The sequence below is a fragment of the Oryx dammah genome, unplaced genomic scaffold (assembly GCF_014754425.2).
Source record: "Oryx dammah isolate SB20612 unplaced genomic scaffold, SCBI_Odam_1.1 HiC_scaffold_16, whole genome shotgun sequence".
In the NCBI taxonomy this organism is placed as follows: Eukaryota; Metazoa; Chordata; class Mammalia; order Artiodactyla; family Bovidae; genus Oryx; species Oryx dammah.
Window position 1 is genome coordinate 34593639 of NW_024070200.1, and position 10189 is coordinate 34603827.

Below are 10189 nucleotides of genomic sequence, written 5' to 3' on the forward strand. Positions count from 1 at the left end.
TCTTTCTTTCTTTCTTTCTTTCTTTCTTTCTTTCTTTCTTTCTTTCTCTCCTCTCTTTCTATAGTTATGTACATATGTATGTCTGTATGTATGTATTACTGTGCTGGTGCTTGAAGGCACTGGTGAACTAGGTAGCTAGCAAAGCAAAAGGTTGAGAGGAGGTGGAACCCAGTGTCTCCATGGGAGAACTCTCTCTGGGGTGAATGATGGCAGAAGAATTTCTTGTTTCACTTTCTCACTTCACTGGTAGGCTCACTGCACACCTGAGCACAGTTGGCTTTGTGCCAGTACCCACCCTGTCTCATCTCCTCTCATCAGCCTCTCTGTGTATCCAGCAGTCATGTGAAACTGTCTCAAACCATCCCTTTCCCATGGGTTTGGGTAAAGTCCTTTAAGTCTGGCATGCTTCTCTAGTAAACCTTGCAATGCTGTCAGTCTATCGGCAGTCAGCATCAGCCAGGGCAACAAAAGAGAGTTCTGTGTACCTTAGAATCAAATCTGTCCGTGGGGATCTTCTCTTATCTGTTGGAGAAAGGCTGTATGGCATCAACCGTTGTTGTTGGTTTTTTTTTTTTCAACATGCTCCCATGAAGCCTGTTGGATAATGGTTGCTGCCAGAAATGGAGTCAGGACATTGCTCTGAGACAGCATGGCCAGAGTCTGAGGGCCTGCCTTCACGGGTTTCTTTTATGCTCTCCAATCTGTTGTTTCAATTAATTAAGGGGACACTACTCAGGACGCTCGGAGAAGGCAATGGCAACCCACTCCAGTCCCCTTGCCTGGAAAATCCCATGGACGGAGGAGCCTGGTAGGCTGCAGTCCATGGGGTCGCACAGATTTGGACATGACTAAGCGACTTCACTTTCAATTTTCACTTTTCACTTTCATGCATTGGAGAAGGAAATGGCAACCCACTCCAGTGTTCTTGCCTGGAGAATCCCAGGGATGGGGGAGCCTGGTGGGCTGCTGTCTATGGAGTCGCACAGAGTCAGACATGACTGAAGTGACTTAGCAGCAGCAGCAGCACTCAGGACTCTTCCCTTAGCCCTCCAGGATGTGAATCAATGTTTTTCTCAGATAATGAGTCTTCCTTTTAGTTGCTCCTTATTCCTGCATTTCCTTATCTCTTACAACCAAGCAGAAAGGACCTTCTCTTTCCCCTACATGCCACATATGTCTCATGTAACTTTGAACATTTGGCTGGTCTGTTGACACTGCCATGATGGAGGGATGTAAGCACCAAGAGCTCTTGGGAAGGGTGATTTTTTTCAGTGCTTATAAGAAGAATGTTATAAAAGGATGAGAGGAGTGGATCTCCTAAGACAAGTATGTGTGCTTAGTCACTCAGTCATGTCCAACTCTTTGCAACCCCATGGACTGTAGCCCACTAGGCTCCTTTGCCCATGGAATTCTCCAGGCAAAAATGCTGGAGTGGGTTGCAATGACCTCCTCCAGGGGATCTTCCCAACCCAGCGATCGAACCCAAGTCTCTTGCATTGCAGGCGGATTCTTTACCGTCTGAGCCACCAGGAAAGCCCAAGACAAATATCTCTGAGTTAAACGCAAAATGACATTGTCAAGGCTTGGTAAAGAATTACCTTTTTCTTACAGAACCCTTATTTATAGCATGCATTTGGGAACAAGATGGATAGAATTAAGACCTTGGAATCAGACTGCATTGGGATCCTGGTAGGATCCTTTACCAACTTTGTATTTTGGGCAAATTTCTTCATCTTTCTTAGGCTCGCCCTTCCCAGTCATCTGTAAAATGGGCATGAGAATGATGAGGATTAAATAAGAGATGAGGAGTTAAAGCATCAAGTATAGTAAGTATTACAGATACTTATTACTGTATTAGCATCATTAGCCCCCAAGATTGAGTACCCGGCCCAGCAGTTTGTGCCCCTCTGCATTTTAATTGGTACATTTAAACCAGTAGTATTCAAAATGAGTATTGGTATAATATCTACCATACTTGTTACCATTTTCTATTTGTTGCCCTTGTTCTTTGTTTCTAGCCTGTCTCTAACTCTTCTCTGCCTTTTCTGTTTCTATTTTTATTAACTTACGGTTTATTCCTCTAAGAATGGAAATTAGTGCTGCATTTCTGAAATAAAGCAAAAAGGAATTCTCTTCCTGCTTCTGGAAGATGTGATGGCTCCCACCAGTTACAGGGGGTGTCAAGTATGGCACCGACTTATTCCAAATGTTTATAGTGTTGTTCAGACTGTGTCAGGTCAGACCCATGAAATCCTTCGATCACTGTAGTATTTTAATATAGTCACTGTAACAAAATACTGCCAACTTAGTGGGTTAAAGAGGCTTCCCAGGTGGCGTTAATGGTAAAGAACTCACCTGCCGATGCAAGAGACATAAGAGATGTGGGTTCAATCCCTGGGTCGGAAAGATCCCCTGGAGGAGGGCATGGCAACCCACTCCGGTATTCTTGCCTGGAGAATCCCAAGGACAGAGGAGCCTGGTAGGTCGCAAAGAGTTGAACACGCCGGAAGTGACTCAGCATGCATGCACAGTGGGTTAAAACAGTACTCATTTTTCCTCTTAAATTTCTGGAGGTCAGAAGTCTGAAATTACCTTCACTAGCCCCAAACCAAGGTGTTGGCAAGGCTGCACCCACTCCGGAGGCTGATAACTTTTCCAGCTTCTATAGTGGCATAGCTCACATTCCTTGGCTCATGGTCCTTTCCTCTGTCTTCAAAGCCCACAGAGTAGTGACTTTGCATCTCTGTCTTTCTCTCTCTTCTGAGGTTGTCACATGGCCTTCTCTCATAGTAGAATTTCCCTCTGCCTGTCTCTTGTAAGGATGCATATAATTACATTTAGGGCCCACCTGGATAACATGGGTAATCTCCCCATCTCAAGATTCTTCTTAATCACATCTGCAAAGTTCCTGTTACCATATAAGGTAACATTCATAGGTTCAAAAGATTAGGACCTGGGTATTTCTGGGTGCCATTATTCAGCCTACCTCTTCCTCCTCCTCCTTCTCCTGCTCCTCCCTCCTCCTCCTCTCACTTCTCCTCTTCCCACAAACCTTGTGCCTCAGCCACTATAATTCAGGGCATAGATGCACCATAGCAAACTACCCATGGCTCTTTCTGGAGATGGTCCCAGGCTTGGGCTGTTGCTACCTTGCATCCTTACACCTACTTCAGCCCCATCCTCACCATCCCCCTGAATAATGGGTCTGGGGCCAGAGAAGTATCTGCCAAGTGAGAAGGAGGAAAATTTCCCAAGTATGAGAACTCAGGATGCTGGGGAGGGTTGAGCCCTGGAAGTCCTCAGGATGGCTTTGTCAACCACAACTGTCACAACAAAGCAGGGCCATGCAAGTCCAAAAGAAAGTTCCCCTAGAATGTCAGGGTGAGTCTAGCCCCTGAACTACATCAGAGTCACCCAATTCAATTGTCATCTTCCTTCAGAAATGACACGGTGTCTCCAGGTCTTCCAAAAGAGAAATCTGAGTTAGGTCAAGTTCTCCAAAATTTCCTCCTCCAAGTGACCCTCAGTGCTCTGAATCCCATACCCACCAGCATCTGAGTGGGATGCCTACACTCACACCCATACACATCTGAACAAGAGAAATGGAGCATGAACTTTAGCTAGCTCTCAGGAGCCTGCCACTGAAGGGCCCTCATGCAGGTTTCACCACGTTCCCTAAGAGGCCTAGGAGACAGGCCTGGCCCCATGCAAGAGAGCTGCTACTGCTGGCCCCAGACCAGGGACCCAGAGAATCCATTTTTCCCATTGTCTATCAGCCCACAGGTCTGGGTTTCCAGTTCTGCCACTGATCAATGTAGACATAAGAAATCCTGATAAACATATCTGATTATAAACTCTAACTCTATATGACAAACAAACACATGTACACACCTTGTTTGTTTGTTTTGGGCTGTCCTGGGTCTTTGTTGCTGCAGGGGGTTCCTCTAGTTGCAACAAGAGGGGCCTGCTGTCTAATCATGATGCACAGACTTATTGTGATAGCGTCTCTCGCTGCAGAGCATGGGCTCTAGATGCGCAGGCTTCAGGAGTTGGGGTACATGGGCTCAGCTGCCATGGCTCCTGGGCTAGAGCACTGGCTCAATAGTTGTGGCGCATGGACTTAGTTGCTCTGCAGCATGCGAGATCTTCTTGAATCAGAGATGGAACCCCATGTCTCCCACAGGCAGGTTCTTGACCACTGAGCCACCAGGGAAGCACTTTCCAATTTTTTAAAAAACGAAGAAATGTGACAGGTTCTCAAAAATAAAAGAACTTACATGGAATGATAATAAACCATTTTTATGATTTTTGCCCTAACTCTCCTTTTATATTTGTATAATTAAGTAAGAGTTTTAAAACATGAAATACAAGGAACAGAGGCTTTATGTGTGATGTTTGCCTGGGAGACCAGCACACACACTGAGTTGTAGCTCAGGCCCCATCCACTGTTGACTCCCAGATCCCAAGGATAGCACATCCAAACATCCACACATCCACAGGGCAGACCGCCTTTCCAAGGAGCTGGACACTGGAGACCTGGGGAAAGCGGTCAGCCCACCCTGACAGCCTGGCCCTCAGGAAGTGGTGGGGTCAGTGGACACTGCCGGGAGCTGGGCGGAGCCCACAGGATGAATCGGTCCCCAAGGAGCTGACAGACGCTGACTCCAGCTTCATCTTCTGGATCCTTCTTCTAAGCCAGTGAACGATCGGTTTGCAGGAAGAGAGAGATCCATACCATGCTTTCCAGGTTTCAGGTAATCATACTTAAGTGACATGCAGCTTGCATTCTACTGTGGATTGGAAAAAAAAGGAATGACAAGAAGTAGAAACTGATGGCGAGCACTGCACATCATAAGGATAAACCCTATGTCCTGAAATTTTTGATTCATCTGCATGGGTACAAGTTTGTGCTCAGTACTCACATACATGTAGTGCGTGCACAGGGGCTTTTTGCAGAACGTGCATCATGGCCTTCAAAGTGCATGTGCTTCTGAATTCTCAGTGTAAAGACTCTCCCCCACCCATGTCTCTGATGGGCCTTAACCAGCTGCCCTGCCTGGGAAGGACATGAGCCCTCCACCTCCACACCAATGAGGAACCACACTGGAGAGCTCATCCCTGAGGCTAAGACTTGGAAGTTCAGGCCTCAGCTTCATCCGAACAAAACAGAGGGCATCTCTAGGGGAAATTCTGATTAGAAAGATACAGGCACAGTCTGAGAGAAGAGTAGATGATCAGTCAGTTACTGCGGTTACTAGTCTGGTCCTGCCCTCGCTTGTTGGGATTAAAAACCCACGACTAGAAAACAGAGGCAGCACGTGCCCTGGGCAGCCTCTCTGAGAAGATGCATCGTCCTCTCCTGCTGGTGCTCCTCCTCCTCTGCTGCAGAGCCCAGGCTGGTGAGTTGCCCGGCCACTCCTTCTGGAAACTGCAGGATCAACCCCTAAAACAAGATTTACTTGGAAGATTGCTTACCCTTAAACAGAACCCCAGGATTTCTCCCCAACACCCCAGGGTGAAGTTTCCACTTGGGCTGTGCACACCCTCTCTCTGCAGCCCATGGTCGTCCCCAGAAACGAGGAGCCCACCTTGACTGAGGGAAAGCCCAGAGCAGGGGGCCCCAGGGGTGGTCTTCTCTGTATGGAATGTGTGACACTGAGCTGAAAGTCCTGTGTTCCCTTCACCCTCTGGCCTTGTAACTTGGCTGATCTCTGAGCAACCTGGGATATGGAGATGGTGGAGACAGGACCCTGGAGAGCTGGTCATGCACGGGGACAAGGAGGGCTGAGTGAGAGCAGAATGGGAGTGGGGGGAAACCTTAGGTGAGCGTGACTGCAAGGCGTCCAAGGCCACCCTGGCCACTGTGCCTGGAGCAGAGACAGCAGGCACCAGAGCCACCCGAGAGGGAGAGGGCAGAACTCGGGGCGAGGGCGGATTCCAGAGACGCCTGCTGCAGCCAGCCGGTGCACCCTCTGTGATCAGGCCCTGGGTTTCTGTGTTCCAGGGGAGATCATCGGGGGCACAGAGAGCAAGCCACACTCCCGCCCCTACATGGCCTACCTGGAAATTGTCACCTCGCAGGGGAAGCAGGTGGCTTGTGGTGGTTTCCTGATAAGAAGGGACTTTGTGCTAACGGCTGCGCACTGTGCAGGAAGGGGAGACAGCAGGTCCTGTTTATCTCCAAGTGGGAGGAAAGCATTCAGGGGACCAACCAGGAACAGCTCCTGGGGCCTGAGGGGAGCTCCTAGGGCTGGGTCTCTTTAGGGAGAGACAATACTTGGCCTTAAGGAAATCGTTCTCAGACTGACAGCTGTCCTGACCCTCAGTCACTGTGAGCTCAGCTCCCCTCAGAGGAAAGGGGACCTCATCCCAGTGCCCCTCTTCTAAAAGCAGCTCCCCCTCCCCAACCCCAACACAAAGGATGTGGACTCACTCTTCAGTGGCCCACCCAGTTCTCGACCACTTCCTTTTCAAGAACACTGGCCTTAAGTTCCTGGGGACCTGAACCCACCCTTTCCATGGGAGACAGAGAACAGGGTCCACCTGAGACCCCACCACTCCCCCCTTACCTCGGACACCTCTGCCCTCAGAGAGGTGGCCCTCATTAGGGCACCTTGATTAGGAAGTACCTACCCTGTCCCCTTGGTCCTTCATGGCCCGCTCAATCCCTGGCATCCGGAAGACCCTGGAAATTATCTCTGTCCCTGAGAAACCTCTTCCTTGAATAAAGCCTGAGCCCCTCACATACCACGATTGGCTCAAAAGAGGGAGGTGGGAAGAGATCGCTGACCCTGGGAGAGACTACACACCCTTTCTCAGAATGGGCATATCTCAGCAGATGCCCCACCTTCAGCGTTTCACCTTGGCCTTCTTCTCCCTCTCATAGGTCTGTAACAGTCACCCTCGGAGCCCATGACATAAAAAAGAAAGAAGACACATGGCAGAGGCTTGAGGTCATAAAACAGTTTCCTTACGCAAAATATAACCCTGTTGGATTCCATGACATCATGTTACTGAAGGTGCAAATTCTTCTTCCTCTCCCCACTCCCTGTTCTCTAGAGCTTTCTTCCCCGCTCCCCACTCTCTGTTCTCCAGGCTTCCTTCCCCCTCCCTGTTCTCCAGGCCTTCCTTCCCCGCTCCCTGTTCTCCAGGCCTTCCTTGCCCACTCCCTGTTCTCCAGGACTTCTCCTTCAGGCCCGTTACCCTCACACTTTCCCAGCCTGCCTCTCACCAGCACCCTCAGCTCAGCCTCTGGAAGGGGCTCTCGTGTGGAGCAGCTGCCCTGGCCCTCCCTGGTTGCCTCCACCCGTCCCCAAGCCCATTTCCATCACTGACAGCCCTCATTTCCTTCACAGTTGAAGGAGAAAGCCAACTTGACCCTGGCCGTGGGGACACTCCCCCTTCCACCCCGTGTGACCTTCATCCATCCCGGGAGAATATGCCGGGTGGCTGGCTGGGGAAGAACAGGTGTGAAGGAACCAGCCTCCAGCACTCTGCAAGAGGTGAAGCTGAAACTCATGGAGCCCCGGGCCTGCAGCCACTTCCCTGCTTTTGACCACAATCTCCAGCTGTGTGTGGGCAATCCCCAGAGCACAAAATCTGCATTAAAGGTGATTCTCAGACTACGGTCTTCCCCACAAATCACTGTCCAAGGTGCAGACACCTTTGGAAGGAGACGGAGTTAGGAGTGTCAGCCAGTGACAAAGTGTGAGACCTCAGGTCTGAGGAGCTGGGACTGTCCCTCTGTAGATCCTCCTCCCTCGGCCCCGTGGGGTCTCTGACCAGGGTCTGCTCAGGGTCAAGGGGTGCCACCCAGGGTCAGGGGGTGCCAGGAAGGAAAGAGAACAGCATCAGAGGCATATATCACCTCACGAGGAGCCCGTGTTCCTGAGCCTGATGACAGGTCCGACCAACTCAGAGTTGGGACCACAGGGAGGAGGGGGTGGTTTCCCGGCTCACCTTCTCTCTCTCCCTTTCCTTCTCTTCCCACAGGGAGACTCAGGGGGCCCTCTTCTGTGTGCTGGGGAGGCCCAGGGCATTGTCTCCTATGGACTGCCCAATGCAAAGCCCCCCGCCGTCTTCACCCGGATCTCCCCTTACCGACCCTGGATCGATGAGGTCCTGAAAGAGAATTAACCTGGAACCTGGGCCAGCCTGAGGGGAAACCAGAGCAGGACTCCGGCAGGTTCTCGGTGCCACTCACCCTGGATCTGCCTCTGGTTTTCCTCTGAAAGCCCCGTCACGTCCCTAATCCTCAGGAAGGCTGCTTCAGGTCACAGAATTCCCAATAAATCTCAGTGAACACCCGGCTTCCAGACCTGAGTGTGTGTCTCCTCTCTCTTCTCCCATCATCAGCATTCCAGAAGCCTTGAAGGAGGGAGTGTGTGGTGTGTGAGAGAGAGACAGAGAGGATACAGTGAAGAACAATAGGGAGAGAAAGAAGAGAAAGGGGTTCCCTGGAGCGGCAGGACCCGTATGTCCACCTTAAAGAAGAAAGTAGAGCAGCTCCTCCCCTGCCGTCATCATCAACTCTGAGCCATCTTTATTCAGAATCACTACGAACATGCTGAGTTGCAGGGTGTTAAGAGCATCGCTGGCCTCTCCCCATTAGGTGCCAGTATCAACATTCCCTTCTCCTCCAAGTTCTGACTCAAAGATGTCTCTGGGCTTTGCTAGATGTCCCGCAGGGGAGACGCCATGGTGGCAGCTGTGGGGCGGGGTGGGGAGGAGGGCAGCTGTGAAGGAGCTGGGCAGGATTCAGCCTCAGTTGAGAACCTCAGGTTTAGATGCATTTGGTTCACACTAGGCCCTCCTCACTGTCCACCTTGATAAGAGAAGATCTACCATCTGTGCAGCTTTGATGTGAGATGCAGAGATGATCTTGTGTTACTGACTTCTGCAAAAGGAATACGTGGAGCTCATAAGAGGTGAGACAGCATCGCAAGACTTGCATGAACCACAGCCACAAACAGCTGCCCCAACCAGCAGGAAGTTGAAGGCCTAGAGCCTGCTTGGCCTCCAGTTCTTGCCATGTGAGGGACTGGCTGAGGAGAGAAACGGGAAAGACTGGGACACACACCACGGAAGCCTGTGGCTGATACCACTCCCCGCTTCAGGGGGTGCTGAATCCCTTCAATTAAGTGAACCCTGTGCAGAAAGTCATCTTTAATAAATAATCAGAGATATACACCAATGTTTATGAATAAAGATTTTTATCTCAGCATTTTCAATGGTAGAAAGCTGGCTTCCCAGCCATGAAACAAGGTTTAAATAGTAAATTTGTGTGACTGAATATTTTGAATTTATTAAAAATTTATTTCAAAAGATTGAATCATGTAGGAAAATGCAATGCAAGAACGCTTTTTAAAACAATATAAATATCTCTCTATAGTAGAATCTCAATTTTTGTAATATGGTTAAGTATTTGATATATGCATAAGAAGAAAACTGGAAATAATTAACATCAAATAATTATGGTAAAAATATAATTTTAGAGGCTAGGATTAACAACTATCTTTATTTTTTTATATGCTGGCTCTAAACCCCAGGTATTCTAACTGTTGCTGACTCAATACCATACATGGACCTACCCATACATAAGCACATATACCTGTTCATTCTCCCGTTGGTCAAGGTTTGCTCTGTGGGGAGTAAATACCCTTGCATTTCCAGATCGCATCACTCAGCCCATTCAGGATGCTGCTAAAGAATCTAAGCCTTCATGGGATTCCTTGGGCACAGACATGGTGGTCTCCTTGTCAATTAGTGGCTTGCATGGACGTTCTTTTGTCCTTAGCAAAAGTAATGGTGGCCTGGGATTTATACCCATGGGAATGGTGTGAGCTGGGAAGTATAACTGATTGAGCTAGTCAGAGGTAGTAGACAAAATGGTCCTGATGAAACCTTTCTTACGCCCCCCAAATCCACCTTCACTTTCTCTTCGTGAATATTTATTTTGGCTGTGTCAGGTCTTAGTTGCAGCATGTGGGATCTTAGTTGCCGCGTGCAGACTCTTTAGTTGAGGCACATGGGATCTTTAGTTGCAGCCTGTGAGATCTAGTTCCCTGACCAGGGATCGAACCCAGGCCCCTTGAACTGGCCACTCAGAGTCTTAGCGACTGGACCACCAGGGAAGTCCCATTTGCACCTTCTTACAGTATCTGGATCTTACCTGAGAACAAGATGCCCA

The 10189-nt window shown here is 49.4% G+C and overlaps 1 protein-coding gene across 1 annotated transcript; it reads left to right on the forward strand.

The window, feature by feature from the left end:
• Positions 1 to 5344: 5344 nt before the first annotated feature.
• LOC120875431 (mast cell protease 2-like) lies at positions 5345 to 8314 on the forward strand. Its single transcript, XM_040257209.1, has 5 exons — positions 5345 to 5399; positions 6005 to 6167; positions 6887 to 7019; positions 7356 to 7610; positions 7993 to 8314. Exons 1-5 carry the CDS (start codon positions 5345 to 5347, stop codon positions 8134 to 8136), a joined length of 750 nt encoding a protein of 249 aa, XP_040113143.1. The 3' UTR covers positions 8137 to 8314.
• The last annotated feature ends 1875 nt before the right edge of the window (positions 8315 to 10189 follow it).

Excerpts from the sequence above, each read along its gene's own strand:
- LOC120875431 (XM_040257209.1), top strand. The coding sequence starts at position 5,345 with ATGCATCGTCCTCTCCTGCTGGTGCTCCTCCTCCTCTGCTGCAGAGCC. Across the intron at positions 5,400-6,004 it reads CTGCTGCAGAGCCCAGGCTG|GGGAGATCATCGGGGGCACA; the intron begins GTGAGTTGCCCG and ends TCTGTGTTCCAG. Across the intron at positions 6,168-6,886 it reads GCAGGAAGGGGAGACAGCAG|GTCTGTAACAGTCACCCTCG; the intron begins GTCCTGTTTATC and ends TCCCTCTCATAG.